At 40.8% G+C, this 20,465-nt stretch overlaps 1 protein-coding gene across 1 annotated transcript; it reads left to right on the plus strand.

Moving 5' to 3' along the window:
- Positions 1–223: 223 nt before the first annotated feature.
- Positions 224–20,344, plus strand: ermp1 (endoplasmic reticulum metallopeptidase 1). The gene is made up of 15 exons (XM_079363850.1): positions 224–609; positions 2,922–3,226; positions 5,678–5,805; positions 5,944–6,049; positions 6,495–6,641; positions 6,795–6,887; positions 8,748–8,960; positions 9,486–9,706; positions 12,073–12,247; positions 12,682–12,872; positions 13,110–13,262; positions 13,428–13,630; positions 13,739–13,854; positions 14,039–14,202; positions 15,116–20,344. Exons 1-15 carry the CDS (start codon positions 332–334, stop codon positions 15,290–15,292), a joined length of 2,670 nt encoding a protein of 889 aa, XP_079219976.1. The 5' UTR covers positions 224–331; the 3' UTR covers positions 15,293–20,344.
- Positions 20,345–20,465: the final 121 nt, after the last annotated feature.

A 20,465-nucleotide genomic window follows, 5' to 3' on the forward strand; every position in this document is an offset into this window, starting at 1 on the left:
ACTGTAAATATTATATAGGATCCTTAAAGTTCACAAATGTAACTCTTGGGATTTAAGAGCATGTATGCCATATTTCTGTACATTATCAACAACATTTGTTTGTTGCTACTAATCATTTGTGCCGTTGAATTTATTTGAAACAATGTGTGTGCTATACTCTTCTCCTCTATTTCACTGCTTTAGATTATTCAAACGCTTTTGCCAAACGCCCTCGCATCACTGAAGTTTGTCCTTCAACACGATCCGTCCGTAGGTTCACCAGAAGAAAAAAAAGGAAAAAAAAGCGACGCCTGAGAGCGACGCTTGCAGCTGATGTACCGCTGGCTCAAAAATGGAGAGCGATACCACTTTCCGGAGAATAAAACCCTTCGGGACACAAAATTACGTGGCGCAAGATAACGACGGTTCCCGTGACCGTTGCGGGAATAACGGCTACAATAACGGCGACCCGAAGAGGAAGCCCGAAGTGAACATTTACCTCCTGCGGGAAGGACTGGCAGCTTCCCTGGTCGCTGTGTTTATTTTGGTGCTGTGGGGACTCGTTCAATTTTCTTTACAGCAGCTCGTCATTGGAAAGCCGAGTGGCGAGTTCAACGCCCTGAGAGCCAGGTGAGTTTGTTGCTGTTACCTTCACCATTTTTTTGTCTTCAGACGGTGAGCTGTGCTGGAGCTAACCTTTCCTCTAGTTTGGAAACAGACCCGCCTAGAAACCACTACCGGGTGTGAGCTCACCTCCACCTCCAGCAGCACCTTTTTACCTGTTAGGTAGAGACAGGTGTTTCAACTTCTGAGACGTTTACCTGTCATATTTTGGACCTCCATGATGCTGGAACAATTAAACAGGACATAGCCTGCTCAAAAGCATCAACTAAACGTGCTAAAAGCAGATTTAAACTGAAATAAACGAAGAATTAAGGCAGTACACGTGCATGTAGACAATTTCTAAGAATATATTATGGAATTGTTAAGCTGTAATAAAGATTAAATTTAGGCAGAGCTGGTGCATGATCATATTTTAATTCTCACACTGAATCAGATAATAGAGCCAAATGTCAGACTGCAGGACTAAAGAAAGAGTCCAGTTCATTTATTTAGACAAGATCGGTGCACAATAATCCAAGGAAGAGATGATCCAAGAAATGGGTCAGAACTTTACTAACTTAGTTTTTAACACTTGATAGTCTTAATGATTCTCTCATTACACATCTGTTTGGTCCAAGCATCCATTTGTACCTTGTTTCATTTGATGAAAAACTCAATTTAATAAAACAGTTTGAAGATCGGCTGATGTGTAACATTCAAAGCTCTAAAATATTAAAGACCATTTTGTTGCTTTTTAGATAGTGATTTCAATCTGTTTGCCTTATTTATAACATTAAAGGGAATGTACATTTTTAAAAATAGTGAACATTGGACACACTCATTTTGACCACAGGAATCCATATTCACTGATCATACACAGAAGCTGCAGCATGTTCAGATGAAGTGATCTGACTGAGCTCACAGTGCAACAGCTTTGATCAGATGTTCAATTTCTGGGTAAAAGAGAGATTCGGATTATGATCTGCACAGCAGCGGTTGAGCTCTTGAATGTGCTCGGCCGATGGGATTTGCCATCATTTGGCTGGTTTCTCTATAAGAGAGTCCATCATAGTACATTTGTACTGATTAAGGCTTTGAGCTTCTTTGGTCACAATCATGGCTTTCATGGATGCTTGTCCTGCCAGCACAGATCTGATTTATGAGCTTGAAGCTCAGAGATGCTGGCACTGGAGGTAACGCTGGTGATTGTTGGATAACTGCGGTAAAGAGCCATTAGCAGTTGCTCCTTTAAAGGAAAGAGGAGGGAGAGCATCTGTTTGCATTTTTTTCCTCCCATATTGGTTGCTTTGCTTCATTTCCTGTTTCCATCTTTGAGAGGAGTTTTATCTGTGCAGCAACGAGGGAGTACAAGGTCAGAGCAAAAGTACACGACCTGACCAAGTAAGTCAAGGCTGTAGACCAAACTCAGGACTCGGCAGACAAGACAAACATGTTCTGGAGAATGATGAAAAAACAAAACAACGTTTATATCTAGTCTCTTCTTTTGTTGGGCCGTCATTGGAAAGCAATTCCCATCCCAGGTCATCCTTCTATTAAAGGCAGGGTTGTTGATTTTCTCCAGATACACTTTTTAAGATTTTAAGACGAGGTACCAATCTGATGAGCCAATCACGCCTCCCCGTCTCCTTTCCTCTTTCTCTTCCCCGTGCATGCACGAGCCCACACTCAAAGCACGAGCTGAGGTCCGCTTCTGGACCAATGGCACTTGTTGCATACAAATGAGGGGCGGGGCTTTTGAGGAAGCACAGCGGGGATGCTACTTTTGAAATCATGCTATTTTTTGAGCATTACCAACTCTGCCCTTTTAAAGAGGAAAAAAAAAGAAAATAACTCACCAACCAATCGATTAACTGAATATAAATGAATTGATTTTGTAGTCATTGTTGGAGCATCGGGTAAATCGATTCAGCTCCTCCTGGTCCATTAAAAACAGAAATGACTCCTCATTATATGAAGTGGGAGAGATGCTTCGAACCTTTACATGAGACCGTGAATTGTCTTGTCCACAGTCTCTTCTAAATCTCATTCAAACGATGGGTCTGGGTGAAAAGACATACAAATATGTATTCTAGTCACTCACCACTCCATTCAGTTATCATCCAACACAAGTGCAAATCTGTCCAATCTGTCACATTTCTGAAAGAATAAAAAGGATACTATCTCTTCTGGTGAACGCTCTTTTGACAAACTCAGTCTGTTGTTTTATCTAAGCTTGAACCTGGTTTGCTCTACTATCACACAGGGTCATATTGGGTTGTTGTAAATGAATTACTCATGCAGCCTCACTGTTGTCTCTTACTTTTTGCTTCACAATCCAGACGGCACTTGGAGCAGATCACCAGTGTCGGCCCTCGACCTGTGGGCAGCCCGGAGAATGAAGTCCTGACGGTCAACTATCTGTTGGAGCAGATCAATAACATCCGCGCGGAGACGGCAGCGGGTCCCCATCAGCTCATGGTGGAGGTGCAGCGCCCCACAGGCTCTTTCTCCATCGACTTCCTCGGCGGCTTCACCAGTTTCTATGACCGTGTCACAAACATCGCGGTCAGACTGGAGCCGAAGGGCGGGGCGCAGCATCTCATGCTAGCCAACTGCCACTTCGACTCAGTGGCCAACAGTCCAGGTTCGAAAAAGTTTCTTTATGTCTTGAAGAACCTTAGCCAATGCTAATGGCCTGAGGTTTAGATCAGGTATATAGAAAACATTCACACCTTTAGCAAACTTCATTTAAAAGTGAAAAGAATCCACATCTAATATGCTTTAATCATTGTCTATCAAGCAAAACTATTGTTTGTTATCCATTCATTGTATCATTTTATTTGAATTGTTACTAAAGATGTAGTCGCTCAATTTCCCTCTTTGACACAACAGTGTTGACAAAATAATACAAACCTTAATATCTGGGTTTGTAATGGAAACTTCTGGTCAATTTGAGGTTTGCTTTGCTTTCAAGTTGAACGAGTTGACTGTCCTAAGGGTTTATCTTGTTAAAATCAATATTGACAAACAAGGTGAGTCTAACAAAAAAAAAAACACAACCCAAATAGCTTCTAAAGATAATATAAGATAAATCTTTTCTTGCTTAACACACAGCGCCACACATTTGGTCATCTTCGTTTACAATCTTTTTAATCACTGCAAATAAAGAGCAAATGTTCTAATTAAACCTCTCAAAATACAAACCATTACTTTTATTGCATTGTATTCATTTATACTTGAAATACATTCAACTTTAAATAATACGTTGTGTTTTTATTTGCTTTTTGAAGAAATAACAAGATTGCCTACATTTATGCAATTTACAAACCTGTAGCACAACAGCGTGACATCATAACATCCTTTGAGCCTTTTCCTTCATGTGCGAGAGACGAATGGCTACCGTGTGAATGTGGGGACTGATCAGCACCGAGCAACAGCCTCTGGAGTTTTATTTTAAAAAAAAACCCTCAATGTAGTCATGTGTATCACATGGCAGGCAGATAAGACCGCTATGGAAAGCCAATACAGACGATTTAGAGCTGAACTGGGTCTTGTAAATGATTGCAAATAACCATTTGGTGGTTTTAACAGGAAGCTGCTTTGAGCAGTGGCTCATATCTGGACCACACAGTAATAAGGCTGTTTGTTTATGATAAGGAGCCATTGTGCTCAGAGTGTTTCTGTCTTTTGTCTTCTGTTCAAAGCAGGAATTTGAGTTTTATTCCACATCCTAGAGCTTGTTGGAAAAACTTATGTTTTGACTTTTAACCAGCTCTGACAGCGTTAATGAAAATGCGAATAGGGTACAAAATCAATGCATTCATTTTTTTCAACTGCATTCTATTTTGTCCCTTTAGGCACACCTTACGTAAGCCACCATAGCCTCTCCATGTGTTTACAGTGATGGAAGAGAACGACCCGCTGTGCCTCTGAATGGCTCTTCTCAATTAGAAAATCAGCAATCACCTTGTAATATCAAACCTTCCCTTTAGGCTGTTTTCATTACCATTATCATCCTCAAAAAGTTTCCTTTTCCATTGTTGAGTTAATGTCGTGAGATGAGATCTATCTGAAGTTCTTAATTGTGTGGGTTTGTATCCAAACAGGAAGTAAAGTGCCATTAGTTTAAAACAGTACACACATTCAAAATAAAGGGTGATAAAAACAGTTTTGAAATGCAAAATAATGGACTTTCAAAAATGCCATTAGCAATGCCATAAATTGCAAATTTAGCGATGAGGCACAATTAAAAATATACCTAGTAGTTGACAGCCTTACTTTAAACAGCACATGCGTGTGAACACTGATCAAAGAGGTGAGGACTAGGAAGATACACATACATTTCTCTGTCCACCACTGCTTGCCAAGTCATTGATTTTAGGAGAGGAAGTAGAAAATAAAAAAAAACAGACCCATGCAGAAAGAAATGGAAATTTGTTTGTTTAAAACTAAGTAAAGCACAGGGCGACAATTGAGCCCACATTTTGCCATCTTCCTAACACTCACACTGTGTTTTGAGACAATGATGGTCACACAAGTGGAGCAACAGAAGCCTGAATGGTACCCTGACAGACAGAGAACAGGCCACCAACACCCACTTCACCAATTCATTCAATCCAGAAAGCTGCATCACATGATGTCTCTCTTTGGCCCTCAGATCTTTTTAGCATTTTTCTCCCTTTCTCTCTGTAAATCATGTTCCTCACCACTTAAGTTTCTGTAATCTCTCTTCATCACATGCTCCTGTCACATGGTCCCTCCTGTGCTTCTCCCTGTCACCCTTCTCTTTTTGTTCTCACCCTCATACAACTGGTGGGAACAGTTTTTCTTTTCTTTTCTTTTCTTTTTTTTTTACCAGCTCGTCACATTGCTTGCCTGTTTACTCATACATACAACTCTGCTCCCTCTTGGTTTGTTTGTGTTATTATAAAGAAATCTAGTCTTCTAAAGTGAGATGGACTGGAGAGACTGGATCAGCATGAGTTGACCAATCCAAGCTCCCTTCACTTGATATGATTGTAAAAGAAGAAGTGCACTTTAGTCACGCTGGCTTTTTAGTGGTTTTGACACACATATGCTGGTGTCCTTGTTTTAGGTGCCAGTGACGATGCAGTGAGCTGTGCAGTGATGCTGGAAGTCCTCCACTCTCTGGCAAACCAGTCTACTCCTCTTCGTCACGGAGTTATCTTCCTCTTCAATGGGGCAGAGGAAAACATCCTACAGGTAAAATGAAAGTGACAAGGACACTTTGGACGTATCACCTGTCTTCACCACTTTGGATTGCTACTGAATTTAAAAAAGCCTCCTTCCTTCCTGATTATTTTTCTTTTTTTCCCCCTAATCTTAAAATCTTCATCTCAGGCCAGTCACGGTTTTATTACACAACATCCCTGGGCCAAGCAGGTGCGGGCTTTTATTAACTTGGAGGCTGCAGGTGTCGGTGGCAAGGAGGTTGTTTTCCAGACAGGTACTTTAACATTTCTGTTTGACAGATGGGTCCTATTTGCATGTTAGCGCTTTTTCTTATTTGTGTGTGCAGCCATGCTTATAGTAGCTCTTTCTCCTGTTATACGGAAAGCATGTAAATAAACACAATGCTGTCTTTGCTGTTAGAGACGAGTAGAGTCTAATACTAGTTTTACATTAACAGTAAATGCCCTTGTTGCCCTCTGGCCCGCTGCCACTGTTCTTTATCTATATGGATTACAAACCCTGATTATGGCTCCTGAGGTGCTTGTAACAATGCATTTATATGGCAGACCTCATCTTGTGCTCTTACCCTGCACAAATGCTATATGCTATCCATTAAATAAAATGACTTCAAAACAAAACACACACCCAGTGGTAAAGATAGCCTTGGAAATTGAGAGACTCTTCCAACATGTAGAATAACCATCGTGTTGCTCCTGAAGGTCCGGAGAACCCGTGGCTGGTTCAGGCCTACGTTCAAGCAGCCAAACATCCCTTCGCCTCTGTGGTTGGTCAGGAGGTCTTCCAGAGTGGCATCATCCCCTCTGACACTGACTTCCGCATCTACAGAGACTTTGGTAACATCCCAGGTAACACTTCACAGAATTAAAGGAGTATTAAATGGTATGATGGATGAAGCAGAGTTGACAAAAGGGCACAGTACAGATGGTTTATTGTACATCCTTTTTTTTAACAATTTAATGTTTTCCCGTTTTGACCTTACCTTATTGTTTTCGTTACAGGGATTGATCTGGCTTTCATTGAAAACGGTTTCATCTACCATACCAAGTACGACACTGCTGACAGGATCCTGACAGACTCAATACAAAGAGCTGGTGCGAACGTGTTTTTTCTTTCTTTTTTTTTTTTTACATTTCTGCAACACTCAAAGAAATTGTATATATCCAGTGCTTTTTAGCAGGTGTGTGCATCGGTCTCTTAAAAAGAGTGGCCAATGAAAAACCCTCTCAGCACATGTTTTCTACAGACAGACGCTTGCTGCTTACTCTTGCGCTGGCTCTCATTTTCCTCGTGCATCTGTGTTGCTGAATTATTTTGCTTTACATAGCAGAGAATCCAGGCAGTCAGCAGTAAAAAAAAAAAAAAAAAAAACCTTTGACATTTGGCATCTTTCTTCCCTCCCTCAGCAGCTTCTGGAAATCTCCCTCCTCTTCATCTGTGTACAGTAACTCAGAGTGAAAGGCATAAATTATTAGAGAGAGGGAGTGAGATTATAGCAAGGGCTCGGAGGTATTTTCAGTCTGTAGAGATGAAAAGTTGTGTACGGTTGTGAGTGGATATAGCAGAGGGGCAGTTGAAGAGGAAGATACATCAGTGGCTGTTCTCTGTTGGTGCTTTTGATGAACATAGCAGCTTTTATAGCTTAACCCACATCTTTTCAAAGCTCCTGCAACACAGCTCTTCTGTTGGACAAATTAGAGTAGGCTGAAGGCTGGCATGGCTCTGAAGTTGATGTGCTTTTGTCAAATCAATTTTAGCCTGGATCATGAAAATCTAACTGTAAAAATGATGCATGGTAATGTAACAAATACATTTACACAGTAGTAATTTTTATGATTTAAACGGACAATTTGTCTATAGACAAAGTGAAATGCAAAAAATGAAAGGGGTGGGTTAATCACAATGCAGCCCCGACAAGAACAAGTAGATGTTGTACACTCACTTGTTTACACTTTGAGGCCACGAAGAGCCCACCAGGCGGAGGAACAATGGAGCTTTGTCTTATCTCTGTGTGTGTGTGTGTGTGTGTGTGTGTGTGTGTGTGTGTGTGTGTGTGTGTGTGTGTGTGTGTGTGTGTGTGTGTGTGTGTGTGTGTGTGTGTGTGTGTGTGTGTGTGTGTGTGTGTGTGTGTGTGTGTGTGTGTGTGTGTGTGTGTGTGTGTGTGTGTGTGTGTGTGTGTGTGTGTGTTGTTAACTGTGTGTAGACATGCAGGCAGCACAGATAAACTCTTCCTCAGGCAGCAGCAACTAACAAACACTTCCTGAACGCTCACATAGCTTTATTCTCATCTACATTTACTGCCATTCAGTCCTCATTCAGCTGTTTCCACAACCACAAGATACCAAAGGGGCCATAACACACACACACACACACACACACACACACACTACACTCTTTCATGCACATTAGGACCTGGCATGTGAATGATATTTCCTCTGATGGAATCGTCATCCAATAGTTTGTTTAGAACTGTTCATAAATTGTTTTTAACATTAAAATCCAATTCAATTTCCTTTCAAAATAAACCGTTATCTAACTGCAGCAGTTGTAAGGCTTCATTCAGAGTAACTGGACCTTAATTTACTCGTATGCATTGTTCATTATTAATATGCTCCTCATGTGCTCGGGTTTTGTTCCTGAAAAAATACAGTCTGCCTGGCATGACAGAAATGACAAAAGCCGCTTCATCAGGGCAGCCTTCTGTTCAGAGGGTTATCCTGAGTCATCAATAAAATCTGCCTACTGCATGTGGTGTGTCAGCTCCTCAAAGGATGATCCCTTTTCACTTTTAAGAGTGATGTCATCACTCTCACATTCAGTCAAATACTGAACCACAGTAGACAGGAATCCATTGGGTCTCTCTTTAAGTCCATGTTTAAATGAACCTCTCTGCAAACAATGTACCACAGACTGTCACTCCCCTGTTCACTTCAAGACTCCTTTTCTCTTTGTAGGTGACAACATCCTGGCCGTCCTGAGATATCTGGTAATGTCAGAGAAGTTGGCCGATTCCTCGGAATATCGCCACGGCAACATGGTGTTTTTTGACCTGTTAGGGGTAATCGTTGTGGCTTACCCGGCCCGTGTTGGCACCATCCTGAACTACATGGTAGCCATGGCCACCTTCCTCTATCTGGCCAGGAAAGCCTCCCTTCCAGGCAATCGGGGTAGGCTTTAATTTCCTTTCTTGGATGTATGCATTGTTTGCTTTTCTTTTTGTGACATATGCCATTGTTTAAAAAAAAAACTAACATTAAGAAGGGTTATTAAGTAGGATAGGATAGGATGTTACGTTATTGATCCCCAATGGGGAAATTCAGGCGTTACAGCAGCAGTAGTGCAGAATCAAAACAAGAAGTCAAAAGTCAAAAAAAGTAAAAAAAAAAAAAAAAAAAAACGAGTTAAAAATAAAAATAATAATAAAAATATCAAGGACCAAAAGAAATATCAAGGTATTTTCCATCATAATGGTTGACCATATGAATTAGAAAGTATGGTAAGGCTGTGCTGACCTGGTTGAGAAGATATTTTAGAAATAACATTTTTTAAAGAGAAGTCTGCATGGATATTAACTGTGGAGTTCCTCAGGGGTCAATGATAGGCCTGAGATTGTTTCTTGTGTTTTTCATTTGTGTTCATTCATTTGTGTTGTTTTGGTTGCTTCACTAACCTTTGGTCTCAATCTCGCTCAGGTGGTCGCTATGTCCGAGACTTGGCCTGTGCCACAGGTGTAACTGTCCTGAGCTGGCTTGTCACCCTGCTCTCCGTGCTGATTGTTGCTCTACTCATCACACTGTTGGGCCGCTCTATGTTTTGGTACACCCACTTCTACGCTTCCATCTGCTTGTACGGGTCTGCTGCCACAGGCAAGATGGTCCTCGTTCATACGCTGGCTAAGAACTTGTACTTTGGAGTAAGTGGAGTTATCAGTTTACATTTTGCCTTGCCTTGTCTCGCCCTACAAATTGTCCCTTTCTTTTTCAACATATAAAGATGACGTTGCCCCCCAATTTAATGCTGCAAAAAAAGAAAAGCCTCATGTAACTCATTACCAAGAAGGGGTGACAGTAGCTCAGTTCATAGAGACTTGGGTTTGAAACTTGAGAGTTGCCGGTTCAAGTCCAAGGACTTACCAAAGTACAGAAATTGTGCTGGTAGCGAGAGTGCCAGGTTACTTCCTGAGTCCTGCCAAGGTGTCCTCGAGCAACCCTGAATAGCTCAAGTGTGCCCCCCTGTGTGCAGCCCCCTTCCTCTGTGCATGTCGATGGGTCCTGTTTGTGCGTGTTTATATTAGGCCTGTGAGTGTGAACAGCATGTCTCCAAATAAACGCTTTCATATATATACTCAATAAAAAGTCAAATAGAAAATGTTTTATTTTTACCGTAGGTACATTCTAGAAAATGTAAACTTTGGTCAGCCTCGTTTAAACCTTCTATACAATCCATGATATGCTTTACTTTGAAGGATGTGACTTCCTCCTAAAATAGAGCTCAAAGCTGAATGAGAAAATACTGGCTGAAGATGAGAGGGGACATTTTCTGTTGAAGAATAAAACAGTTAAACTATGAATAGCTTCTTGTTTAGCAGGTAGTCGTTCTTCATCTTTCTAATAAACACCGCGTAGACTCAACTTCAGCACTGTGTTTATTTACTTTAGCTGGGTTTCATTAGACTAAAGGGCAGTGACTTAAAAGCTTGACAGTTCCACTCTTCACAGCAGTTTAAAGTTGTCACACCAGCAGTCTCCTTTCTCTCCTTTACCAAAGCTTAAGGCCAATCGAGCTTCTCTCAATGTGATGTGGAAAGTCAGCCAAAAAGAAGCATCTCATGCTTTTTACAGCTATCAAATGTTAACATCTCAGCCTGTGCTGCACGAGGCTTTTTCATTAACTCTACACTTTGTGTATTTAAGAAGCAGTTGGCAACACTTCAGCTGACATATTGTATGTCTGACATAAAGTAAATGCACACTATTTAGAAAAAGTTTTTTTCATCAGGAGCTAACCACTTTTATGAATTGAATCTTGAATCCTGATAGGACTAATCTCTCTGAGACAACCTCAGGCTTTCATCCCGAATGAAACAGACTGTCTAACTTGCACATCTCATTAGCCTCTGTCTTGAAATGGTATTTGAAAAATGAAGGTAGCTTGAATTATTTGTCATTTAGCAAATCAACATATCAGGTCATTGATACGAGCCCCCCCGGGTTGCCTTTATATAGAAATGACAGTGTATAGAGTAGGAAATAGAGTAGAGTGGGGAGTGACATGTGGGAAAGAAGCCCCGGGTCGGACTTGAACCTGGGTCGCCAAATGTTGACCTTTGACATGGTGCGCGACCCAACCGCTAGGCCATCTGCGCCCCAACTGACATATTGTGATGACAAGATATACGTCAAACTCAAAACACAGATACACAAGCCTTCCTATCTTACACATCACTCTTGTAATATTAAATGAATGTTAAATGAAAGCTAAATACGGATATATCCTTTACCTATAAATTCTCTGATATCACATAAGATATTTTGTGACATTTTCCTCCAGTAAATCCCTCGTAAGTTAGTAACGGTCTTATTGGCAGGAATTGATTGATTAATGAAGGAAGAGTGGCCAATGAAGCATCCTCTACTGTTCTTCTAGAAGATGATTCTTTTCAGGGGTGATGGGGAGCGTTAGGAGCCACCACACATTTCCTGCAAAGCATTCCTGAATGTCAACACATCTCGTTGTGGGAAAAACTTAGAGCAAAGAGGAAGGAAGAAAGGGCTTGATTACTCCACATTGTGCCGACGTTTTTTGAGCTAATACCAATCAGTAGTAATTCTTAATTGTGATTATAAAAGCTAAGAAAGAAAACGACTGGATTTTATTGTATGTAATGAAATTGATGAGTTGAATATATAATGATAATATATGATGATGTATAGTGAACTAAATTCTACAAGTACAAATATTCAGGAGTTCTTTTAAGAAATGTGACACATGACTGTCACTGAATAAATGTATGATCAGCAGCTTGTTTATCATGTAGAATGTATTACTCTCAAGATTTCTTTTAGTATTTTCATCTGAATTGTCTTGTTTTATTTCAAAATGTGACACAAGGAAATGTTTCTTGAAACGGTAATTACTTTAGCAGTTTGGAGATTCTTTTTTTAATCTGGCGAGCAGAATGGTTACCAACCTCACGTTAGTTTAGTAAGTAACCTGCTAATGCAAATAAAGATCAGTCTCTATCTCCTTTTGAAACATTGTTGTTTTTTTTGTTTGCAGGGAGTCCGTTTGGTGGAGCTTGGCGATCTTTTCTTCGACGTGAGCTTACTACTGTGGTGCTGCAGCCTGGTGTGGCTGACCCAGCAAGGCCTGTGTTCAGCCTACGTGCCAATGCTAATGGTGGCCTTCCCACTGGCCACCAGACTGCTGCTGGCCAAAGAATTTAAACACAGAGGTAACACACTCCAGCGAGACTTGATTTACAGGAAATATGTTTTTATTTGGCAAAAATATAAAAAGGGAAAGTAGGGACATAGTTTTCACCAGATTGAAAGTAGAAAGCTGTTGACAGTAAACACTCTGGTTTTATACTTTTATACTTGTGGACTGTTGATTATCAACACTTAATGTTAAGAATAAGAGATAAGGTATGTGTTTGATGATTTTATTTAACAGGGTGTCTCAGTTTTTTAAAGAACTTTGGGAAATCACTTTCTTAGTCGTTTATTTTAAGTACATTCAGCCCTTCACTGGGCTCTGAAAAGGTTTGATTTAGTTTTTGGTTTGTTTTGGGGGGGGGGGTGATATCTGAGGGGCAGCCTGACTCTTAGATCCTCTGCTGGTTAAGTTTTAAGAAAGCGTTTCCTCTCTCCCTCTCTCTTTCTGCAGGAGCATCAGTAAAGTACAGTGTGCTCTATCTGTTTGGTCTGACTCTGCCGTATGTTCACTTCATGTTCCTCATCTGGGTGGTCTTTGAGATTTTCACACCCATCATGGGTCGCAGTGGCACAGAGATACCTCCTGAGCTGGTTCTGGCCACTTTGGTCACCCTCGCAACCATTTTCCTCTCCTCCTTTTTTGTGAGTATTTCATTATGATGTGTGTGTGGGACAGAATAAAACATGACCAGATTCATTCTTTGATCAAGTTGCTGGCAGAGATTCTTTTTGAACAGCTTCAAGCTATTTTATTGACAGTGTTCATTTCCCTTGTCATCAAAAATAAGCACGCATCATGTCTTTGTGATCTCCATAAAGACTGCAGTTGTCGACCGTTCTTCCACTCCTCTTACATGTCATATTTTGTGTCTCTTTCAGCTTCATTTCATCTATCTGGCACGGAGCACTAAGTGGATCCTGGCGGGTCTGGCATCAGTATTCAGCATCATGTTTCTGTTGGTGTCCTGTGGCCTCCTTTTTCCTTACTCAGGCAGTCCAGACAGCCCCCGGCCCAAACGAGTCTTCCTGCAGGTTCAAAGTCACAGCACACAAACAGCAGAATCATGCATTCATCGGGACTCCTCTTTTTGTCCATATATTTAAGTTACCCATCCTAAAAGTAAAAATGACACGTTTCCAGTCTGCTTTGGATGTAGAAGATATCTTACTTGTTTGTTTTATTCGCCCCAAATGCAGCATACAACACGGACCTTCCACAATCTTCAGGGCCAGGAGGAGAGCCGGGACTCAGGTCTGTGGATCAACAGTTTTGACTACACAGCCATGCAGCACATCACACCTCACATCCCCGAGATCAACGACAGCGTTCGCACCCACTGCCAAGAGGACCGGCCCTTCTGTGGTTACCCCTGGTTTCTGCCCGTCAAGTTCCTCAGCAAGTCAGTAACACGTCTGTGTAGCTTACATCTGTGTTTTTAAGCGCTTTGTTCATGTCATTCTTTGATTTATTTCAACATGAGACTTGACGGATTTTGGTTTATTTGCAGAAAAAACTGGTACCTTCCTGCTCCAGAAGTTTCCCCCAGCTCTCCCATTGAGTTCAGCCTGCTGTCCAGAGAAGAGACCAGCTGGGGGACGGTCAAGATGACCTTCAGCGCGAAAGGTCAGGAGCTCAAATTTACAGGACGAACTTCAGAAAGAACAAAATCCTCTTTCTGTATAACCCTGATCATTGATAAAACTATCAATAAAACCAATGCCATATCATAATTATCATCATAATAGTGTTGTGTTTTTGTGTGTGCATTTTAACTCACACACTTGTGTCTTCCACTGTTGTCATGCAGGCCCCAGCCACATGTCTCTGTACCTGATGCCTCACCGAGGAGCCAGCCTCTCCACCTGGTCCTTCGGAGACGGGACTCCTCAGTTCGACCTGAGCGGAGAGTATTTTGTTTTCTATTCTCACGGCCTCGACGCTCCTGCATGGAGCTTCTGGTTTGAAATACAGGTACTGTCCTTTCAGCTAAAGAGCTATTCTGTACTTCATGAACATATAAAGATTTTATAACTTTGGTCTTGTTTGTGTGTTTTTGTGTGAATTATTAAAGGTACCTTCTGTTTTGGGTGAGATGGTGTAATGGAAAAAAAGTGTTTCATTGCAAATGTTTTAAACTCCTTTTTTGTGTATAAGCATCACTTAAAAATCACTGCTTCATGATGTATATATATATATATATATCATGTATACATCTGTATATATATATATATATATACTGTAGTTCACATTAAATGTGGTGCTCATTAATATTAATATACTGAGCAGAGAAGATGGGAGTTTGAATTCTTTCCTTTTTTTACACAGCCAGGCCATTTCCATACTCCTCCTTCAGCTTTAGAATTGAGGGGTATTTATCTTGGCCACAAGGTGAATAGGCATATTTCCAAACACAGCCAATAATTCTTGTAAGAATGTATTTCCTTGCCCACATGTTATTATGAGTCTTCTGCTACAGTCTGAAATCAATCCCTGTATTCAGATCTTTTTTTTTTTTTTTTTTTTAATCATTCCTTTCATTCCTTACATTTTGAGATTTGTGCCAAACTTCTGCCCTGGGCCTCAGTCTGGGATGTCTGCAGGAGATTAGCTAAAGTCAGGACTCTATTGGACCGTGTCCCCGTCATGTGAAAACCTTTAAACTCCAGTTGAGGAGATTAGAACTGTTTGAATTGCTTTGAGAAATTATGCGCCGAGACAAACTCTACGACCTTTTTAAAGACTTGTTCAAAATGTCCTGCATGAGCTTAACATACAGTATGCTCCATAATCAAGCTAAGGACCAGGGGAGTTTTCTTAGAGCCTGAAAAACTTAGTGTATCATGGTTACCTTTGCTAATGCTCATGAATTTTCTTTCTCCACCAGCCTCCCAGGGACCCTGACCCAACAGGTCCAGAGGGGATGATCTCTGTTGCCATTTCCTCCCACTATTTCTTTGGACAAGACCAGAGGACTGCTCAACTTGACGACATCCTCCGCAGGTTTCCCACGTGGACTTTCCCTTCGTCTTGGGCCAGTACCTACGACATGTACAGATACTGAGGGCGTCACCGGGGAGGACGACCAGGACTAAATGAAGAGGGGCTTGCAGGGGAGCCCCGAGGAAGACAAGTTACAAGAAGGACAAACCCTGCTGCCTTTTCACTCTGACACAAAACGCACTCTCTCACACTCACTCACGCTCCCACCCAGCCAGCCTGAGAGACCCCCCATCACTGTGTCAGTAGGCTTAGTGGCTAACAAAGCAGGAAGGACATGCCGGAGGAAAGCTGATCACACGGAGCACTGACTGATAAAGTCTCCGCCCGATGCTCTGGGCGCCACAAGCCTCGTGCTCAATCCTGGGTTAGTGAAATGAAGGAGTTAAGGTTTTTTTTTTTAACAAAATCTGCTGTGCCTTTGCTTTTCTCACTCCCGTCCTTTGCTCTCTTCCTCCTCTCTCTCTCTCTCTCTCTTCCTGAAGTCACATGGTTACCTCTCACGCTAACTATGTTTCAGCACTAGTTCTCAAGAGTCCCTGTGTCATTATCTGTCACATACGTGTTTGTCTGTTGTGTAAAAGAGAAAAATCCCTGCTTTTCTTTTCTGCCTTTTCAGGCTTTAACTGGAAAATTTTCCACTCTTAAAGTCACTTTTCATTCACACACACACACACACACACACACACACACACACACACACACACACACACACACACACACACACACACACACACACACACACACACACACACACACACACACACACACACACACACACACACACACACACACACACACACACACACACACACACACACACACACACACACACACACACACACACAGCGCTTTGTAATAACTAATCAGTTAACCGTGAAATAGAGTTATCATTCCTTACTGACACTGCTGATTTGCATCGAGTCATAACCCTGTGTGTCAAGGAGGAATGCCAACAATCTGCTTTTAATGTCAGGGAATCTGGCAAACAGATGCAGAAATCTTTGCCTGTTAAATGGAAAGCAACACATTGAATACGTCATTGTGTCCTTTGATTTACAGTAATGTTCCTGATAGGAGATTTGGAGGTTTTTTCAGATATTCAAGGAAACGTATAGTTTAGATTTTTTTGGGCTTGAGGAGGGTGAGATAAAAAAAAAAAACACAGGGAAAAAAAAAAATCTCTCTGCTGCTGTAGAGAACTGGAGAATACAGCTCCACATTCAACATGAGCATCATCATCAGCCAGCGTGTTCTGTCTCATGTGAGAGGATTCACATTTAGTCTCACTGTCACCGCACTTGTTCTACTTTTGGAACTTGACTCCAGCTTAACGCTACACGTTATCTCCAGCAGCATCAGGGACTGTGTTATGAAAGGAAGCTCAGATCTGATGGTTTGCATCTTTTACGTTGGAATGACAGCAACGTTTCTCTGAGGACTGTCGGTCTGAAGGGACAAACTTTACGTCTCGATAAAAATCTCCAATCAGTCAACTGATTCAACCACACTAAAGCCAACTCCATATTGTAATAGCTGCATTTTAGTCCAACTGAAAACCACATGCACCCTGATGATCAGATACGTTTTTGAGTTGTTGTCGACGGAGAAAGAAGGAAAATGAGAGAAGTAGGAGGGAACCGCCGAAAGTGATTTGGATATAGAGTGTTAAAATAAATCACATACAGATGTTTAAAGTTTTCGTAGTTCATCTTGCTCCTTTTCCACACTCTGCTTATTCTAAATTGGTGCTGCTGCAGAAACATCTGTGTGAACTGTTGGTTCGTCACATTTCATTTTTGGGGCGTTGTTGTTGCAACAGTTTCCTGTACGACGCTTGTGTCTCGTGTGTTGCTGCATCTTTCTTAATTTGTTGTTGTTATTGTCTTGAGCCTGATTATCACAACCACAACGATGTTAATAAGACCGGTTTAATGTTTCCACCTCACAAAGAACACCTCAAGAGAATGCCATGAAAGAATCATCATGGGTTTTTATTATCTTTGTTTCACCACTACCTCCTCAACGGTCAAAACTAAGTGCCCAGACACCAAACAGATACCACTGTCTCATCGTTAGAAAGATTAAAAGCTCATTCATGTTGAAGAAATTTTTTTTGACAAGTCGTGGAGCATCATCTTCTCTGTCTTTGGCTCGTCTCCGTTTCCTGCTAGCAAAGCGGAGGCTCGTAGATTTATCTGCAGAGGAAGGGCTTTGTCGTGTTTTGATAAATAAATCACACGGCTTTGTCATCCACGTTGAGTCCCCTAAAATCTCTAAATCAAATGTTACCTTGTTGCTCGTTTGTGGTAGATTCCGCTCTTTATCTAATCACAAGTTAAATCAGGTTTTTCAAACTTGGGAGATAGCTTGCACTTCGTGAGATTACTGAGCACCGTCTACTTTGTGTGCACGTGTTGATGCGTCGCTCTGGCGATGACGCTTGTTGTCCTGTTCGGCTCCAGTCACACGGATGAAGAAACGCTGACATGAAGGAGGCCTTAATGTTCAGCTTCCAAAGACGCACAAAATGTTTACTGTAGTGGACAGTCACAAATGTCTCAGTGGTCTTAAAGCTAACAGGTGCTACACTGTACAGTTTTTAATCTGTGTGAATTATCTGTTGTCCATCCCCAGCCTGCAAACAGCACCTTCTCAATTTAAAACGGATTTCTCCACTTGGCCCTTCTTTGATTGATGCAGTGCGACAAAACGGAGAAAATCACAGCTAAAATAAAGGAACTCAGCTAGGCTAATAAACCCTGCAACACTGGATACAAAGGTCTACACATTCACAAGTAACCAGGCGGTAACTAGCATATACAAGTAGCTTTTTATGAGTCGTCATAAAGCACTTCTTAAAGCCTTATCCCCCATCAATATATCCTCCAAGTCTACAACAATCTGATAATCACGCCATCGAAATATTGAGTAAGGAAGTTGTTTGTATGGTTAGGTCTGAATACCATTCTCACTATAGGCCTTATCAGGTGGGAGGACCCCGAGACTGAGCCAAGCATATCAAGGTTGCGTTTCTAGACCGTGTTAAACAACACATCACAAGTGTGAGCAGTTTCATTTATAAGAACCATCCATTGATACCCAGCATGCCAAGATTGAACCAATCAGATGGAGTCCTGGATACTTGACTTATGTATTTTCACTGTATTAACACCAGCAAGCAGTCGGATGAAAAACAGCTGTAAGGTGAAAGAAGAGTGAGGAGTCCAAGATAAAAAATCTGGTTGACGTGATCTGGTCTCTATTATATTGACTTAATTTATGCCGACTGGTGAATTGATAAATCCCCTATATTAACTTGATAGATCCACTATACAGACCTAATACAGTCCCACTTCATTTGTCCCAAAGATCGATATTAAGTCTTTTTTTTTTCTAAAACTGTTCTCCCCCTCCATTTAATGAAGCTGTTGGTGTAATGCAGTTGAGAGTGCAGATTAGCTTCATGGTTAGATTTCTTTGGCTAAACTCATCTCTCAGTCTCAGATCTCTGCTGTGTCAGATCACACTATGAAAAGTCGAGGAATATATCAGTGAAATCAGGAGAGGAAAGTGATGATAAAGAACACAGGGGGTTTGTATTACTCATCAAGATATGGATTATTTTTTTTGTTCATTCACATTGACGGACCATGCCTGTGTGTAGCTGTTAACATCATGTAACCCTCCCGTAGCTTTAACAATAGAACAAGCAGGCATGCTGTTCACTGTGGACAAGTGCCTGATGGGAAAAAATGGAAATGTGCTGTAACATGAGAGAAAAACACCAGTATGGTCCTGTAATAAAATGCTGCTGCTGTTACTAATGGGTTGACATGAACCACAGCCGATACAGAAACACTAACTGATCACACCGTTTCTTGTTTAGCTCCTTTTATTTAATGTTGCGCATCAAAGGGTAAAAGGTTTTTTATTTTTTATTTTTTTTATAGCTTGAACTGATTTTTTTTTTTTCTGTCTCGGATGTGCTTGAATTCAGAACCATGAATGTGCTCATCTTGTCACAAAAAAACCCCCAAAACATTTAGTGAGCAGGGTGTCTGAAATGCCTTTTGAGTTGCGGTCCTTTAACATGTGATTGGGTGGTCAAGAGAATTTCAAGTTGCTTTCAGTGATTTTAAATCTGCTCTACAAAGTTAAATCTGATCCATGCCACTTTTAAATCAGTGGAGGGATTCCCACAGGAGTTTGAGAACTACTTTTAAAATGCAGCATGAACAGCCAGACAAACAAAAAACTTTCAGTGTGAACAGTGTCTTTAGGAGAAAAAGCTTTATTGATGTGAATTAATGTTTTCCTAAAAAATCTGCAGCGAAGCAACGATTTTCTTTTTTTTGTCAAGAGGCTGAATAAAAGCATGAAATGACAAACTTGGTTAAGTCAATATTTTTGATTAGGTTCTTTATATCATTTAATGGGGTAACAAAAACTTGATTATACAAAGAGCAAGAGTTTTTTTTTTTAGAAGAGGAGACTGCCGTCAATGTGAGATTAACTTGGGAGATTTTTGGAAACGCTGTGAAACTGCTTATCTGTCCCCTCTGGTTCTCCTACTGTTAAGACTACAGCACACAACCAGTGCTGCTATAGAGCTATTTAACATATAAAGAAAAGTCTTACATGGTGACACTCTGCAATAGAATCTATGGTATTAATGTCGCTCAGCTAAGACTGAGAGGCTGCACAGCTTTGTCTTCTTTCTTTTTTTTTAGCGTAAACTCACTTTGACGTAGCTTCATCTTTCACTTTATCCAAACGTCTTAAGCCCTGCTGTTTGTTTTAGATGAAAGTTTTAGTTTATTTTTTGTCCTTTTTTTTTATTTTTTACATGACTGATCATTTTGTTCCCGTTGTGATTGTTTTGACTTTATACCTGTAACAGTTCAATTTCTCTTTTTTTTAACTGCTGAATTTGCTCTTTTTAAAATGCATAATCTGTCCATTGGGATGAAGTGATGTCGATGTGAGATTGGAGTTGATCTGATTACAGGGTATCCATCGATTTCATGGACAGGGTTATTTTCCATTATGCAAAAAGGCTTGAATTAATAATGTGCACTTGTACAGAAATTAAAATGCTTATTACTTTGATTTAGTTGGTTGTACTGTCCTCTGTTCATCGTCATTTTATCGCATAAAAAAACAGGTAAGATTGAGATGAGAAACAACTCAGCTGTACTTTATGAGGTCAACCATTTTAAAAAATAATTTATTGG

Source organism: Symphodus melops, assembly GCF_947650265.1.
Source record: "Symphodus melops genome assembly, chromosome: 16".
Lineage (NCBI taxonomy): Eukaryota > Metazoa > Chordata > Actinopteri > Labriformes > Labridae > Symphodus > Symphodus melops.

What these genes read in the sequence shown, in the direction of transcription:
- ermp1 (XM_079363850.1), top strand. Translation starts at nt 332, where the DNA reads ATGGAGAGCGATACCACTTTCCGGAGAATAAAACCCTTCGGGACACAA. An exon ending in GGAGGTTGTTTTCCAGACAG is followed by an intron (nt 6,050 to 6,494) that starts GTACTTTAACAT and finishes TTGCTCCTGAAG; the next exon opens with GTCCGGAGAACCCGTGGCTG. An exon ending in CCCGTCAAGTTCCTCAGCAA is followed by an intron (nt 13,631 to 13,738) that starts GTCAGTAACACG and finishes GTTTATTTGCAG; the next exon opens with AAAAAACTGGTACCTTCCTG.